At 48.2% G+C, this 17,384-nt stretch overlaps 3 protein-coding genes across 3 annotated transcripts; all 3 read left to right on the top strand.

Annotated features, from left to right (window-relative positions):
- The first annotated feature begins 1,419 nt into the window (after nucleotides 1–1,419).
- On the top strand, nucleotides 1,420–9,418 carry LOC105181743 (aminopeptidase M1-C). Its single transcript, XM_025307456.1, has 9 exons — nucleotides 1,420–1,917; nucleotides 2,048–2,195; nucleotides 3,136–3,406; nucleotides 4,175–4,443; nucleotides 4,938–5,072; nucleotides 5,146–5,429; nucleotides 6,033–6,121; nucleotides 9,149–9,228; nucleotides 9,297–9,418. The coding sequence occupies exons 1-8, from the start codon at nucleotides 1,781–1,783 to the stop codon at nucleotides 9,223–9,225; spliced, it is 1,410 nt and encodes a 469-aa protein (XP_025163241.1). The 5' UTR covers nucleotides 1,420–1,780; the 3' UTR covers nucleotides 9,226–9,228; nucleotides 9,297–9,418.
- An 893-nt stretch (nucleotides 9,419–10,311) lies between these two features.
- Nucleotides 10,312–16,420, top strand: LOC105181727 (uncharacterized). The gene is made up of 7 exons (XM_011138690.3): nucleotides 10,312–10,409; nucleotides 10,677–10,785; nucleotides 11,962–12,176; nucleotides 12,576–12,792; nucleotides 12,878–13,042; nucleotides 13,806–14,365; nucleotides 14,881–16,420. Exons 2-6 carry the CDS (start codon nucleotides 10,726–10,728, stop codon nucleotides 13,944–13,946), a joined length of 798 nt encoding a protein of 265 aa, XP_011136992.2. The 5' UTR covers nucleotides 10,312–10,409; nucleotides 10,677–10,725; the 3' UTR covers nucleotides 13,947–14,365; nucleotides 14,881–16,420.
- Nucleotides 14,977–15,792, top strand: LOC105181741 (spermatogenesis-associated protein 17). The gene is made up of 3 exons (XM_011138717.1): nucleotides 14,977–15,096; nucleotides 15,176–15,465; nucleotides 15,699–15,792. The coding sequence occupies exons 1-3, from the start codon at nucleotides 14,977–14,979 to the stop codon at nucleotides 15,790–15,792; spliced, it is 504 nt and encodes a 167-aa protein (XP_011137019.1).
- Nucleotides 16,421–17,384: the final 964 nt, after the last annotated feature.

Below are 17,384 nucleotides of genomic sequence, written 5' to 3'. Positions count from 1 at the left end.
GGGCTCGCAGGAGGACGAAGCAGACGGACACCCGAATCTCCGGCGCTCCGATTTCACGTTTCGCGATTTGTACTCACGCGCGCGCGCATCTTGAGTATTAAGGTGCGTATACACTGGGCGAACAAACATCCAAGTGTGCATCCATTTTTTAATATGTTTCTTCACGAGCGAACCGGATCGAGAGCGAATCGCACACTGACGAACGTTTGGCTCGCATTTGCTACGCACGTTTGCCGAGATCACTGTTCGTTGTTCGCTGTCCGTTGTCCGCTGTTCATTGTCCGTTCGCCTAATGCATGCATGCACCTTTAGACGTAATGAGATTTGTCGCGCGCGCGCGCGCGCGTTTCCTTCTTTGCCGAGTTTGATATTCTCCCGTCGCGTCGAGCGGCCCCGCCGCGCGGCGGATTATTATTAAATAAATGTCGGTAATGCAGGGCGACGCGAGCACGCGATTAAAGCTCATAAAATATCATTGCCGTATCCGAACGCTGGTATATACGGTTACACGGTATAAACGGCAGCTGGTAAAGCTAAGTTCTCCCCGCGCGTGTTCGGCGCTGCGATTGATCGTCATTACGCGACGCCCGTAATGTAATCTACGCCCGGTGTTTCCCAGTCGAAATTTTCACTCTCTTTCGGCCTCGATTTTATACTAATTTCACACTCCGAAGTCTGTATCGACCTATCTTGATTGCACCTAAGCCGCAGCTTGCCGAAAGACCCTCTTAGAACCTACAAGGTGACAGATTGTGCGTCTCTCGTCATTTGGAAGGTGGGAGATTTCCGCTTCTATACAAATAAATGAGACCCCCATTTTTAAATCGAACTTTCGGCTCTACCTCTAATCTCGATATTACACCTCACGTTTACTTGATACTCTGAAGCCTCTTTGAATTATATTTTGGTCACGGTTTTGCCCCGAAGATCCTCTTAAGAATCTGCAAGCGCCAAATTTTTCGCCATTTAGGGTGTTGAGTTTAGGGATTTCAGGTTTCTACGTAAACTGAATCTCCATTGGTTATCCAGATCTGTAATTGTTAGATGACAGTTCAGATAGTGAAAATGGGACCAAATTCTCTTCGAGATCTTACGTCTGGTCACTTCTGACGCGTTTCGCAACGCGTTGTCTCCACGAATGAAAAGTAGTCTTGCCGCTTTGATCCGACGACACAAGATAAGATTCGGAAGCGTGAAGCACGTGTCTCGATACAAGCGGACGATGCATTATCGCGGTTTTACGATCGCGATAATCTGCCTGATTGTAAATGATCTCTGCACCGGGCAATTCGAAGAAGTCAGTTGTGACATCAACAACGGCTACGAGCCGCCTGCGGATCTTGGAGGCCGCTTGTCCCAGGATGTCCTCCCCGACAGCTACGTGATCGCCGTCTCGCCTGATTTCATTAAGAATGAGTTTTACGCCTCGATACAGATCAATCTGCGAATTCGCAAGGTTCGACGAGAGAACATTCCCTGGGATTTTCCTTTATTCAGACGTCGTGCTGTCGTTGAAGCAGAGCGCGAGAGGAATCGAGATTAACAGACGAGAAGGGACGCGACGAATATACGACTTTGTCACTTCATTTGATTATTCCGGCCAGCCGGCCGTCGCGAGGAAGAAATCAAAGCGGTGGCTTTGGGATTTGATTTGCAGGAGCGAAACTACATCGCGCTGCACACGAAGGACCTGGTGATCGCGTCGGCACAATTGCACGAGGCTCGATCGCCGCGCGAGCGGATCCTCGTCGAGTCCGCGTGCTACGCGGACAAGTACGAAATGATACTCGTCAGAACAGCCGGACGCATGGCGACGGGCGAGTACTTCCTGAGGATGAATTTCAGCGGTCGTCTGACCGGAAGGACGAGCGGGCTGTATCTAAGCACGTACGGGAATTTTGAGTACGAGCGCGACAGGTAAGCCGACGATGAAATTGGCGGAACCCTTTGCGAAAGGGTCGGGCTCTCTTTTCGAAGCCGACAGATTTTGCGTGCATGTTGGATATGCGAGAGAGACCAACGTTTCCCAGCGAAACTTCGCACGTAGAAAACTGCTGGTGACGCAGTTCGAGCCGGCCTACGCGAGGACGGCGTTCCCCTGCTTCGATGAGCCGAGCTTTAAAGCCGTATTTCACATACGTCTCGTTCATTCCGCGCGATCGCATTACCGCGCATTGTCCAACATGCCGATCTCGGTGAGTCACGCGAGAAGATCGACGCGTAATTTCGCGCCTCGCGATCAGCCAGTCAGGCGGGCGATCGTGAAGCTTTTCCTCCCGGCTCGTGAAAAGTCTGCGGACTTTACGACGCATCTTGAGATCAAAGAAATCTTCGATGACTCTTTCCTACATAATTTCCTATTTGATTAATAAATTTAATTAAAATAAATGTAATTAAAAAAAATTTCATTTATTGCCTATTTAATTAATATACCGGGTGCTTCAGACCACCCGGGTCACCCGATTCTTTCTCTCGTCGCGTTAACGCGACATTTTAGAGAAAAATATTTCAGACAAAAGTTGTAGGGCTTCAAAGGATCTATTTACTGACGCTGTGAATTTGACCTCGAATTTGGTTAATTTGATGATTTTGAAATTTCCATAAAACAGCAGGTTAACAAAAGTCAGGGCACTATTGTAAAAATATATTCTTTGGGGCTAAACAGAGCAAGAAAGTCTAGTACCACTTTTTCTTCCGACAACTAGACAAATGAAAAAATATTTTAGACAAAAGTTGTTCAAATTAATTGGTGGAAAAAGACAGTGTAATAAAAAATCGCGGTTTCCACTTCAGATTTTTATGTTGATCTCGACTGGACCTTTCAAGGTTATCCCAAGTCAATCAAATTCATAACGTCAGTAAATAGATCCTTTGAAGCCCTACAACTTTTGTCTGAAATATTTTTTTCTAAAATGTCGCGTTAATAAAAAGAAAATCGGGTGACCCGGATGTCTGAAACACCCGGTATATATATATATATATATTTTTTTTTTTCTAATATATATTGATATCTCTAAATAATTAATTATGTAGAACAGCCGAAATTTGTTACTTCTCACGAGTTTACTTCGAAGGAAAAGCCTCGAGATTCATCTGAGAAGGTGCGCCTCTGAACTCGAATGAATTCCCCGGCAGAAAGTCGCGAGCGCGACGAGCAACAGCGACACGGTGATCACGTACTTCGCACCCACGCCTCCTATGTCCACTTATCTGGTGGCCTTCGTCCTCAGCGATTTCGAGTGTCTGACGTCCAGTATCGGCAGCTCGAGCGGGAAGGAAATTCCGCTGAGTGTCTGCACGCGCGCCGTTTACAGAAACGAAGTGCGGTTCGCGCTACGCTTCGCCGCCCGCGCTTTGAAATATTACTCCGATCTCCTGCGGATCGATTACCACTTGCCGAAACTCGGTAATCCCCATCATCGCGCTCTGCTTGAGCGGATTGCTCCAGCAGAACTCGTTCAATCGGTCAAATATGCAATTGCACCCGGCCTGCGCGTGAGTCGACCGCTGATTTCAACGCGTGCTTAGTAAAAAGATTCTTAACACTGAAACTACCAGAGCGACGCTGAAAAAGCAAGTCAAGCTTAACAAATTATTCAAATTGAGAACAACGTGTTCTATATTTCTCACGGGTGTTGGATAAAGCCGAAGGAAATGAAATTAGCACTTTTGTCCTTGCACACATAAAAAGAAAAATGTCTGGCTGAACGAAACAATTTTCTCGTGAAATACGAGCGACTCTGAAATTTCGTCTCAAGTTATCGGAATTCACTTGTCAAGACTTCTGGTTAAATCCAACAGAATTCTAACGCCCTCAATCTTTCCGAATTGAATGTTTCATTTGTTCCAACTAAATATTTCTCATCATGTAACGCATTTAAAAAAAAAAGAAATCTGCCACCTCGACCATTCTAGTAGAGCTTGATCGCGCTGATCGCGGCGTCAATACATTTCGCTCTCTATTGGAATTTTAATGATTGGAAGAGCACCCGCGCTACGAAGGAAACTTGCATCAGGCATGTGCGTGTCTGCTGCGTCTGTGTATATAAACCAACAGATAAAATAGATCAAACGCGCGCACACGGGAGTCAGCGGTAGATTCGCGGGCCGTTACAATGCAGTTACATATTCTTTTGTTCGCGGAGACTTTTCAATTGGAATTCCCGCTGAGCAGACCTGGTCGCGGTCCCCGACTTCGCCGCCGGCGCCATGGAGAACTGGGGCCTGGTGACCTTCCGCGAAGCGAAGCTCCTCCGCGACGGAGCTCGCACCTCGTACGCGGACATGCGGAGCATTGCTCTCACGGTGGCGCACGAGCTGGCGCACATGTGGTTCGGCGACTCGGTCACCATGAAGTGGTGGAACGACCTGTGGTTAAGCGAGGGATTCGCCACGTACATGCAGCACCGAGCCGTAGATTCTATTTTTCCGGCCTGGCGGCAGGTTCGCGAGAATTTATCCCAGGATTAGCTTAGAGCGTCCTCTCCCTCCTTCCCACCCCCCTCCCCCCGCGCCACGAATGTTAAAGCGGCCTGAAATTATTATCCTTGATAAAACGAACACGCGCGCGCGCGTGGTCTCGCGTACATTTGCGAGACCCGTTTAATCTCGTGCGCGCGAAATTCGCTATCTCTCTCTCTCTCTCTCTCTCTCTCTCTTTCTCGCACCCCTCTTCCTTTTCTCTGATTTTTATTAATCGTCGAATTGATACGCTCTTCTAAAAACGTGGCCGATACTGCATGCGCTAATTGTCGATCTTGTAATTCCTAGTCTTGTAATAACTTCCTTCGCTTTTATCGCTTCGCCTTTTTATTCACTCTTTCTTGGCGTTTTCTGACGTTTCTTGTCCCGGGAAAGCTTGTTCTGAGACATTGATAGATGTTTCTCATTCGCTCACTCTCCCTCTCTCTCTCTCTCTCTCTCTTTCTCTGTCAAAGATGGCAAGTTTCCCGCTAAATACAAAATACGTCGCGATGAAGGAGGACTGCAAGCCGAGCGCGAGGGCGATCGCGACGGACGTGGAGACTCCCGACGAAATCAGTGAGAGATTTGATCGCATGTCTTACCAAAAGGTACGAAGGACCACTGCCAATGCTGGAGCACAGTGATTGACACGGTGTCAAAGCGTCAATGACGGTTTGACAGGCGGCGGCGGTCATCAACATGCTGGAAAGCGCGATGGGCGAGTCCAGGTTCGTCAGCGGGATTAGGAACTACCTCGAGAGGTATCAGTTTCGCAATGTGGAGTCCCGAGAGCTCTTCGAGATCCTGCGTCTCGCCGATGGCGCGGTTGACGTCGTCGAGTTTATGGACCGATGGACGAAGCAGCCCGGGTTCCCGCTCGTCAACGTCCGTCAGGACGGCGCGGCTTTCCGATTGTCGCAGGAGAGATTCGTGGCTAATAAGCAACGCGAGAAAGGAGACTTCACGTGCGTGGGAACACGTCAAGTAGCGGCCGCGAGAAATCGTCCTTACCTTATTAAAACTGGATTCTCACCGGACCCACCTAAGGCTCCGTCATCCTCCGTCAAAATTCCTCTTTGTATTGAAATACGGTCGCGGTATCCGTCGTTTTCGAAATTTTGGTCCTGTTTCTACTTGAACCGACAAACTTGTAGGTTCTTGAGAGAATCGGCAAATTATACGCGTTAAACATTTATACGCGAAATGGACTACTGAGGTGGTCGTACGGCAGCATCCAAACGTCTAATTCGGAATAAATTTGAATTTATATAGAAACGAAAGTTTCCTCCTTTAAATGTCAAAGGACGCTCATTTTGCCACTCGCAGGCTCTTGATAAGACCTCTCGGCAAAGCTGAGCGAGCCCGGCTCATTCATTCGAATCCAAAGAGAACTTGACGGAGGATTGTCACTGTAGTCTGCCGCCGTCTATAAGGACGGTGAGAGAATCAGTTTCGCGAGTTACATTTATTTAGCGCGTCTTTTTGGCTCTATTTGGCGATACAAGCTCGAGTTGAGCACTGAGGAATAATAAGCAGGAGTTAAGAATGCCGTAAATCGATCGTCGCAGGCAAACCTGGATCATCCCTCTAAAGTATGTGACGGACGACAAGAGCGAGGGTGTCCAGTTCGAGTGGTTCCCCGCAAACTCCTCGCGCGGTAAATACGAGCAAAGTACGACGCAACGAAACGAAACGTTACAAGTAAAATTCACACGATACCGTTGGAAAGCGCAAAATTTAATATAAAAATTCTATTCTTACGTGTGTGTGTCATTTATATGCCGAATTCCACGGCTGCGACTGAAAGCTTTCGACGCTCCCCGACCTTACGACCGCGGACGGCGATGATGCGACTCTTCCCCTGGGGAGAGCGAAAACATGAAGAGAGCGAGACAACTCGTCAGAGAACTCTCTCACATTTTCGTCGCTCGAAAACGCACGCGCAATCTCTAAAGTCGAAACATAGTTCGGCCGAAATGCTTCGCTCTTCATGTTCCCGCTATTGGGGACAAGTTGACATGACCGTCAACCGACTAAGCTGCAGATTGCATCCACGGCGTACCGTAGCGACAGTTGTTGCTTTTTCTTTCTCCCGATATAACCCCGACACCCCGTGTGACAAATCGCAGTGAGGCTGTCCGTCCAGAGACCGGCGCGATGGATCAAACTGAATCACGGCTCGGTCGGCTACTACATCGTCAATTATACGGAAGACGCGTGGGCCCGATTCGACGATCTATTGTCTCGCGACACGCGGGTAAATTCTCCCGGATAAACGTCGGAAATTATAGTTTAACGAAGCCTGATTCTGCCGGTCGGTTTTCCCACACCTTTTGTTTTGCCTCTGCTCCCCTCCGCGATTTATTCGGGCCGTGTTGCAGCCTCTGGACGCGATCGACAGAGCGGATTTACTGCACGACGCGTTTCTCCTGGCGGATGCCACGGATATGTGTTATTGCGTCGCCATGAATTTATCGACTTATCTTCGACACGAAACGGCCCTGCAGCCTTGGACCGTCGCCAGTCGGTGGCTCGTTCAGACTAGCAGACTGTTGCACGGCACATATGCCTATGCTCGATTTCAGGTAACCACCGTTCCCGTTCCCGAAGTTTCGGTCGTTTCGCGTCTCGTGACCGAACGAGCGCACCCCGTTGTGCTCCGCGAGACCGGCCTATCGGGCACAATTCGCGTCGCGAAACTAATTCCAAGCAAGTAATCATTGCACTCTCAGCCCTTCTGGCGCTGACAGAGGTACGCGCGGGTCGGCTGATCGGCGGCTGATCTACCGGAGACTTATGCATACACACTAAGAGCCGAATGAATAGAGCAGTTCGAAGTAGTAAACACAAAAAAAACAATAGATAGCGTAACGATAATACGATAATTCAGATGCCCGTCGGTGGAGGTCAAGCGGGATACGGAGACGCACCGAGTGCCAGAACACCTTCGAGTCAGGCTTTCGCGCAATTACCTCACGCGATAATTGATTAAAAATGGCGGTCCGAATGGGTACGCGCACGAGGAAATCACCAACGTATCCCGGTCTAAAGCTCACCAGCACCGATAGGTACAATGGACATCAAAGGAAAGCGCACGAGATGTCCCTCTCAGCTGCTGGCTCAGATCACTCAGGTCATACCGGCTCCCCCTCCCTCCCTCCCCCCCCCCGCCCCGGGAAACGCACGTCGAGCCCGGTCACTGGCGGCCAAGAAAATATCTGAATCGGACCGGTGTCGAAGGGGAAACGCACGACGACACCGGTATTCGGAATTAAGAGAAATCAACTAATTGTGCAAGGGAACAATGCTCGACCCCGGTCACCCGATGAATATTAGAAAACAATGATTTGATCAACACTCACCAAGCTTCCGCACGAGTGACGATGGCACGTCTACTTCGGGCGTCCAACTGCCTACCTCTATCGCGACATCGTTTTTATGATACGCGTCTCTATCTTCCAAACGTAAACACATCGTTTTCTCCACCATTGACCTCACTGCGATCGTTATTGTTTTTCAACGCTCCGAATGCCCATTTCGGATTTTCATATGCAGTACTCACATCTCGTACGATATGAATGGTTAGGTATTGTAGAAGCAAGAATAAATTCATATATTTTTATTACAATTGTGCGCTTTTCTTCAAAGGTATATATACAACAACAGATCGACGGTATTCTTTAGAAAAGGAAAAAGAAAAAGGGGCGAACAAGCAAAGAAAAAGAAAAGAAAAGAATATTTGTCTCACAATTGAATTAATATAAAAGTTTTATTCTTGCGTGTGTGTCATTTATATGCCGAATCATTTATTTTAAAGTAATATTAATTATAAAAAGTATTAGAAAAAAACTGCACTAAATAAACTGCACTAAATAAGTATATATATATATATAGGTAAATATATATATATATACAGGGTGTCTTAAAAATACCGAAATCCCCGGATAACTTTGCAAGATCAAGTTTTCATGAAAAACTTTAAATATCGAGGAAAACTTGATAACTTTTTCAATATTTAACTTGCGATATCTCGCTAACTATTTGTCGGAAGAAAAAGTAGTACTAGACTTTCTTGTTTATTTAGTCTTAAGAATATATTGTTACAATAGCGCCCTGACTTTTGTTAACTTGCTGACTTTTGGAAATTTTAAAATCATCAAATTAACAAAAATCAGGGCACTCTTGTGACAATATATTCTTGAGACTAAATAAACCAAGAAAGTCTAGTACTACTTTTTCTTTCGACAAATAATTGGAGAGATATCATAAGTTAAACATTGAAGAAGTTATCAAGTTTTTCTCAAATATCTCAAAAAATATTAGGCAAATAAAAAATGTTTTAGACAAAAGTTGTTCATATTAATTGGTAAAAAAAAAAAAAAAAACAGTATAATAAAAAATAGGGGTTCCTACTTAAAAAACGCAAGTTGACCTCCAAATGACCTTGAAAATAGTTCAAAGTCAAGGTCACCATAAGGTAGCTCACTTAAATCCCTACAACTTTTATTCAGATCATTTTCCTTGAAACTCCAAAAACTGAAGAGTTATTAGGGTGGTCCGTTACTTTTGTATATACACATATATGGAACCCCTGAAGACACAAGTGTTTGAATATCATGGGCAACGCATGATGCCGGGAATGCTATAATATATTTCTCAAGCCAAACATTTGTCACGTTTGCAGAGGTACGCGCGGGCCCTGATCGACGGCATCTACCGGAGACTCGGTTGGGACGTCGACAGCAGCGAGTCGTTCGCTAGCAGGTTAGTTTGACCTCGCCAAGTATTTTATCCTCCAGACTAGACTATCAAGTCAACCTGCTCTTTTCAAGAGAGCTGCGCGCGATAATCCTGCACGCGGCCTGCGGCGCCGCTCATGAACACTGCCTCGCCTTCGCCAGCAACTCCCTGAGAGCCTTCGCGAGCAACGACAACGCGGAGCCGCCTCATCCCGACGTCCGCTCGGTCGTGTACTCCTTCGGTAAGCAGGTTGAGCTCCGCTCAGGGTGAACACGTCGATTTTCCATCCGTTTTCACGAGAACGCGTCGCGCGTGGTCCAGGCATCGCCGCACGCTCGGACGACGCCGAGGCTACGTTCGACAAGCTGTGGCGACGGTTCCTGCGGGAGAGCGACGTCCACGAGAGGGAGAGACTGATGATCGCGTTGGCCAGCGTTCGAAACGTCACCGTTCTCCGCCGGTCTGTGCTTCTATCGCGCGCACTGCGTTTCTCGAAGTAAAAATGTCATTTGCCTCGAAAGAGCGCTCCTCGCGCCCGAATTCGCGAGTTCGCGGCGCGGCGCGTGAAATTTATTCAAAAGACGTCCCGAATTCCGCGAGTGAGTTCTCAGCGCACCAGTCGGCGATATTAGATTGTGAAAGAGTATTAAGTGGAAAGGAGACTTCGCTTGGCGCTTTTCTCATGCGGAGCGGAATTTTCGGAACATCCTTGAAAGGAGAACAAATTCCCCTCTCTTTAGGCTACGCGATAGTGAGCTCCTTTCAAATTTGCGACGAGTGTATTTCCAGGCCAATCTCAAGAGAGCTTAAATATTCTTTGCTGAAGATGGTCGTTACTTAACAGAGGAAAGGTGTCCCAAGCGATCGCTTCTCTCAGCAAGGAGAGAGAGAGAGAGAGAGAGAGAGAGAGAGAGAGAGAGAGAGAGAGAGAGAGAGAGCAAGAGTAGAATATTTGTCTCTGCGTGCAAACGATCAGAAGGCTATCGACAGAATTTATAGTTTCTAATATTCCCATCTATTTGAAGAGAGAAAATTACGCGGGTCGAGGCAGCGGAGCCAATTTGAAGTAATTCTTTTCTCTTCCCCGTCAGGTATCTCGAGAGAGCGGCGAGTGAGAATTTTATTCGTAGCCAGGATTTCCTCGAGGTGCTCGTGAGAGTCGCTCTGAATCCCGCGGGACTCGATATCGCGTGGAACTATATACGGTATATATATATATATATCTTTTGTTTTTCGCGCGTTCATTATCGCGTTACATTGGGGGCTTGCAAAAGCCCCCGTCGTGTTGTCAACAGTGCTTCTCTCATTAGCAGCGACGAAACGGTACGTGCGCTGTGTCCAGTCACAGTTCACAACCTGGCGTCATTATTCGCCGCCCGCGTCGCGTCTCAGATAATTGCCCAATTGCAAGATCCCGATATTAGCGATATCGCGTTATCGTATAATTAAAGCCGTTTTTTACGCGTGTGCAGGTCAAGGTGGGACGACCTCGTCAGGAAATACACGCTGAGTGACTACACCATGGGCAACGCGATTGCCGCGATAGTGTCTCTTTTTAAAGACGAGGCCAGATTGAGAGAGGTGAGAGACAGAGATAGAGTGAGATGGGAAGGGAGACGGGAGAGAGAAGCAGACAGAGCGTTTTGTTAGATTAAGCAGAGTTGCTTCATGCCCCGCCGACATTGCTATTTTAGGCCTTGCAATTTTTCGACAAGCATCCGGAGGCGGGGGCCGGCGCGAGCGCGAGGATAAGCGCTATCGAGGAAGTGGAGTTCAACATCAACTGGCTCCGGGTAAATGTGCGGAGAATAGATCAATGGCTGAGAGTCAGCGGCTGCGATCGAGTAGCGGCTCTGTGCTCGTAGGGATCCTGGGAGATCTGGCAGATTAATGATGCCTTTAATTCGTCAGGCGTAACGAATGATCGAGGAAATACGAGGCGGAGATTTTCGTGTGCAACGTACACATTGTAACAAAATTTGTCCGAACACGAGGCATAAAATACAATGCGACGAACCAAGTACTCGATCGTATATCGTCAATGTTATAGACTCAACGTTACGCACAAATGACGTAAAAACAGGCCGAAAAAGTGAGGCAGGAATAATTCAGTGTGATAAATTTAATATCATCAAACCGACAGCAGATACAACTTCTAACGAGTGTCGGGAGAATAAACGACTAAATCGTATCGCTCCGCGGGGACGCGACTTTATACAACTTTATATATAACTACGTTTAACTCGTATATATATATATATATATAACTTCAATCTGTATCCCAGATAATTATGAATTTCCTCGCATATTATTCCCTCTCAGTACAGAGAACTCGAAAGTCGCTTATAATCCGTTGACGCTTTAATCGGAGACCCTGCTTTAAAAAGAGCAATCGTCCACCGTGAGAACAACGCCCGTGCGTTGTTCGGCGCGACAGTTGGTCGCGCTCGGCCGAAGAGAATTCGGCGATTCGCGGCGATTAATCGGACCGACGTCCGCGCTGCGCGCACGAAACGGCCGAGAGCGAGCGTGTTATCGAGTTTATCAAAATTTCTTTCGTTGCTCACTGGCTACGTACAGCCGGCGTAAACAACCCGCGCAGCCTCTCTCTCTCTCTCCCCCCTCTCCCCCCTCTGTCTATCTGTCTGCCTGCCTGCCTGCCTCTCTCTCTCTCTCTCTCTCTCTCTCTCTCTCTCTCTCTCTCTCTCGTTATGACGTGTCCAAACGCGAATACGATAGCAGCAATCTGTCATCCAGCGCTTTTCGCTCGCGGCGAAAGTTTCTGTCGTCCGCGGCAGCGAGATGAACGGACCGGTGCATTACGCGCTGGTGGCCTTCTGGGAGAAGTCCGGCTGCAAGATCGTGGCGGATTACCCCGCGGATCGGGACCCGGCCTATCGAGCGATCGCCCTCAGCACCGTCGACGGCCTGAAGACGCTCGAGGACGACAAAATCAGCATCGATCGGGGCAAGTAAGATCTCTCCTCCTCTTCCTCCTCCTCCTCCTCCTCCTCTTTGCCCGTCGCGACTCGCGCTCGATCCCGAGGAGAGACGCGCTTCTTCTTTCCCTTTCTTTTCTCTCGCGCGCGATAAGCGACGTTTATTCCCCGAGGTTGCTGAGCGCGTCGATATATGCCGGCGCATCAGACGAGCGTCGAAGGTTTTCCTCATTATGGCGCCCGCGGATGCCGTTTAACCAGTGTAATAGCTCGCGATGGATTAATTAACGTCCCTCTGCGCGCGCCTGAGCGATAAGATCAATACTCTTTCTCTCTCTCTCTCTCTCTCTCTCTCTCTCTCGCTCGCTCGCTCGCTCGTCTCGTGGTCCTTTTTGTCGCTTCCGGAGGTGAAGTGACCCAATGCCACCGCAGGTACACCGTGCACGTGCTGATCGGCGAGCTCCACTACGCCTGCTTGACATCCAAGTCGGACTGCCCCTCGTCGGCGATTCGATCGGAGTCTTGCTCCCAAGTGTTCCTGGAGAGGCTGCGGACCGTTTACCGGGAGTTACCGATGTTAGCGGATCTCTCGAGAGACCTGACCAACCTCGCGGTGGTGGATCTCTCGAAGCCGCTGAAGAAGATAACCGTAAGCGTCGGCTTTCTTCTCGCCTCTTCGTTCGAGCAAGAAGAAGCCATTTAAACGAGGGACCACACCCGCCCTGCTGTTGCAGGAAGAGTTCAACCAGCAGGATGTCGATCCCAAGACGCTGATCCCGAGGCTGGAGGGTGAATTGGCGGAAATACGCCACGCGCTGATGGACGGGGTGCAGAAGCTGATCGACCGGGGCCAGCGACTGGACGAACTCGTGCGCAAAACGCAGAGCCTCCAAATTACGGTAAATAAAGCTAACTTCTCTGCGAGTGCGCTCCCGCGCACCCCCTCGCCTTAGCCGTTGGCTTCACTCCGAGGATCGGGAGGGTTGTGGGTGGATGAGAGACGGCGACCGCGATGTTTCCGCGAGCTGACGCTCGTTGATTCATTAATTAACCCTAATTTTGTCACTCACAGTCAAGCCGAGGAGCGAGCTGAAAATTAGAATTGCTGAATCTCGGGTTAAATTCTCTCTTCGTGGTAAGCGCGATACGTCCACCTGCTACTTCACGTGTAGAATCTACATTGTCGCCTCCTGCATTCTCGAGGTAACGACTGAGAGCAATTCTTCGAACGTAACTTTGTGTTTGTGTTGAGATCTATCATATCTGCACACCGAGTGAGCGCATTTATAAGTCTGCCCGCGAGCAGCGAGGAACAACTGCTGCGCTAACGAGGGTGGTCGGGTCGCGACTTCGCGCTCGGCAATTCAGCGCTCTGAATATAACTCGCTCGTCGGCGAGCTTGAACGCCGGCTGCTCATTAAGCCGAGGGACATGCTCGCGCCGAATGACCGCGGCGGAGGAACGCCGCCGAGTCGTCTCAGTATTATTTATGGACGACCGTAACACGCACGAGAGACACACGAAGGAATTAATTATCGTAATCTCGCGCGCCGATTAAGGCGGGGTCGCGACTCACTGACCGCGAGCGAAGGTTACGGCAATCATCGCGCGCTATTGACTATCGCGGCAATCCCGACACTTGTGCGAACGTCCCTGTTGCAGCTGCGGAAGGACTTTCACGTGGTGCCGAGGAACTCGCGGAAGAAGAAGAAGAAGAGCGTCCTGCTGGCGACCGGCGCGGCGGCCCTCATGTTCATATCGGCCTCGCTCTTCATGCTCTTGGTCTACATGGGGATCCTGTGATCGTTCCCTGCGCGAAACATCGTTTCGATATCTTCAAGTGCGCCGTCGGAGTTTCTGCGAAATAAAAGAGACGCGTCGCTCTCTCTCTCTCTCTCTCCCTCTCTCTCTCTCTCTCTCTCTCTCTCTCTCCCCCTCTCTCTCTCTCTCTCGAGTGGCGAGGAAACGCACAACGGAGACTCTTTGTAACCCTGTCCGTTATCATTGTTCCCATGGCCGCAACTCGCGCTGCATTCGCGTTAATCGCACACGCGATATAATTAGGTTACTAGGTTACTTTTTTAACCGCGTGCGATATTGACGATCGATTGCTCCACGAAGGATGGCAACGCGCGCGATGAGTCAAGTCGCTGATCTGTGCTGCGCTGCGATAGTCGCTCCACGCGATAGTTCGCGTCTGAAAACGAAGGTTATAAAACAAGGTGATAAAGGAATAATCTTGCAGCATATAATAGTATTTTTTATAGTAGATACCCGCGAGCAAAAAGGATTATACATATATATATATATATAAAAATTATATATAATTACAGGTGAAACCCACATGTTAATCTCGTCGCGTGTACATTGTGTTAATTGTGTGTCGCGTGTTAATTCTGTGTAATTATACACGTCCGCATGGAGGAGAAGCGCCGTTAACCGAGGGAGAAAAATAATTGTATTCAATTAAACGTCTACGTCGCCGGCTGCGCGACAGAGCGAAGCGAAGCGAGCAAAGTTTGCTTCAATTGTATCTGCGTGCAGCCGCAGCGATATTAATTGCGACGATATATCTTTTCGCACAGTATACGATTGCGTGCAGGAAAATGATTAATAATCGAATGGCACAATTACACATGATTGACACGTGACCGTGTAGAGAGACAAAATTCCCTTCTACCTTCTCTTCTGCAATTCAATCCTATTTTGTCTTGTATAATTCTCTTTTCTCGGGTAGGCATATTGCGCGATTAGAAGAGCGGTTTGCGGTGAGCTCCACATGAGTCTATCTAGGCACGAGGTACCTTGTGCCTAGCTTCCGAGTAGCCGAGGAATGGCGACGCTGCTGAGGTTCAAGATCGAGCCAGACGAGTTGCGACGCGCGATCCAAGCGAGGCACGACCAGGCCGAGCTGTCGAGACGCTCGCACTTTGTCGCGGCGCGCAAAATTCAAGTGAGTCGCCATCCGGCCGGTGTCGACGGTAACCCTGAGGACATTACGTATACATATTGGAAATCCCCGATGAATCCAGGCCTGGTTCCGCGGCGTCGTCACTCGCGCTCATCTCCGTAGGCTCCACGAGTGCGCGACGACGCTGCAGCGTCACTGGCGCGGCTACCGCACCAGGATACTCGCCAGGCGCTACCTCATCGAACATGTACACCAGATGTGGCAGGATTATTACGACAGCATGGCGACGAGGATCCAAGCCATCTGGCGGGGTTATTGGGCGAGAAAAACGCGGGCGAATGTTGTGCAGCTGCGACGGTGGCTGCGGGCCGTTTACGCGAAGAACGACGAAGTTTGCGAGAACATGAAGAAGTTAGTTAGTTCTTCATTCATACTTGTCGCTTGTTATCAGAGCCTCTGATGCATCAGATTGCGGATTAGAAGTTAGGTTTGATCAGAGTTAATTAATCTGAATTTAATTTTGGACGGATTTCGATCCTGGCTTCGTCGACCTTCGTCGCAAGTTTGCGACCTCAAATCTTCAGTTTCCAGTTATCTAGCACGATGCGAGCTTCAGCTTGACGCGTATTCTCTTCGTCTCATAGATACAGGCAAGCGGAACTCGAGAACATGGAGAGCGCGAGCGAGCGAGAGTCGTTGCTACGGGTTTTGTTCGTTCTCTTCAAGGTAGGACGTTAAAGCTCTTACTTTAGAATAGAGTTCCCACATGCGAGCTCGAGGTCGCATTTAACGTCTCGTTCGTGTGACGCGTCGCCGCAGCTGCATCATTTGCTGAGGACCGAATGCCGTCCTGGTGTCATCACGAGGATCGACGAAACTCGCTTCACGTACATCGAGGAGATGCTCAGGTGTCTGCGTTACAAGCACTACCTCCCGCGAACAAAATTCCCTCGCCAAGACCGCCGAATCGGCGGCCGTGGGTCCTCCTCAGTCTCCCGCGACGTTTGCTCGCGAATGTGCAAGAGGAAGTTGCAAGAGTTCGAGCAGAGTTTGCGAAACGTGCCCGTTTTCAGAAGCGCGGTCGGTTAGTATACGTCAGCCTTGACTCGCGGCGTAATTATATTGAGAGAGAGAGAGAGAGAGAGAGATAATTATATTAAGCCAAAAGACAAGAAGAGAATATTTATTCGGTGGATACGGAATGAGATATCCACTCAGATCTAAATGCTCTTCTTTGAACGGAACGAGCGATTGCACTAGGAAAAAAATTTAGTATCTCTGACAAAACTGTTTAGTTGAGGCATTTTTTAACAGCAACCAAATATCTTGTTTTATATAACAAAAGATTTAGTTGTCTCAACTAAATATATTTTTCTGCTTTGTTCTCTGGACCAAATGATTTTGTTCTCAGACTTCATCGCGTAAAAATTAAGCATTTTAGTTATTTTTATCCTTTTGTAAGAATTACATGATAATGAAATATTATTTTGCATAAACTAAAATAATGCCCAATGGATACTATTTTGTCCTTCTGCGCACTGAAATTTAGATTTTATGTATTAAGAAAAAATTATAGTATTTTTAACAAAATTCATACATAGTTGAAGCTTTTTCGTTGCTATGACAAAAGTATTACGTTATACGAACAAACCGTAATCAAACAAGATATTTGTTTACAGCAACTAAACAGTTTTGTCGGGCATATTTTAACCAAATTATTTTGTTGTTACGACAAAATTTTGGTTCACGCAACAATACATTTTTCCTAGCGTGCTTTCGCACGGAGAGCTGTATATAATTTTCTCAGTCGAACGAAATCTTTTCTCATGCCGTAAAAATGTGTGTACTGATACAAGTAACTGTATCATTGATAACAACGGTGAGCATAATAGCAGTGGTAATGAAATAAAACTCGATTGAACATTTTATTTTTTCAATTCAAATTCTCCCCTCTCCCGTGTATGACTCCCTAACCGTACGCGTTATTGATTTATTATTTATTGATTATTAGTGCGGCAGTACCAAACTGTGCTGCTGCGGTGGCTTCGCGTCAGCAACCACCAAATTACCGTTCGCGTTGAGGCTAGTCTGCGAGTGAACGTGCGTCAAGCACGGTAGTTCGCTTCGATTTCTTGACGACCAAGGTCATTGTACCAAATTTTGCCACCGACGCAGGGCCGCCATATTTCCTCACCGACGTGAGAACTTTCTCACCTTTTGCCTGCAGGGCAGCCTTCCGCCGGAGGAAACAGAACCGCTGCGAGAAACGAGCGCTCGAGTGGCGGACGAAGCGACGAATTTTCCAGCGAGTGTCCGCATCGGAACTTCGC

Source organism: Harpegnathos saltator, unplaced genomic scaffold (assembly GCF_003227715.2).
Source record: "Harpegnathos saltator strain DR-91 unplaced genomic scaffold, Hsal_v8.6 scaffold87, whole genome shotgun sequence".
Lineage (NCBI taxonomy): Eukaryota > Metazoa > Arthropoda > Insecta > Hymenoptera > Formicidae > Harpegnathos > Harpegnathos saltator.
This window is presented reverse-complemented; position numbering and strand designations above follow the sequence as displayed.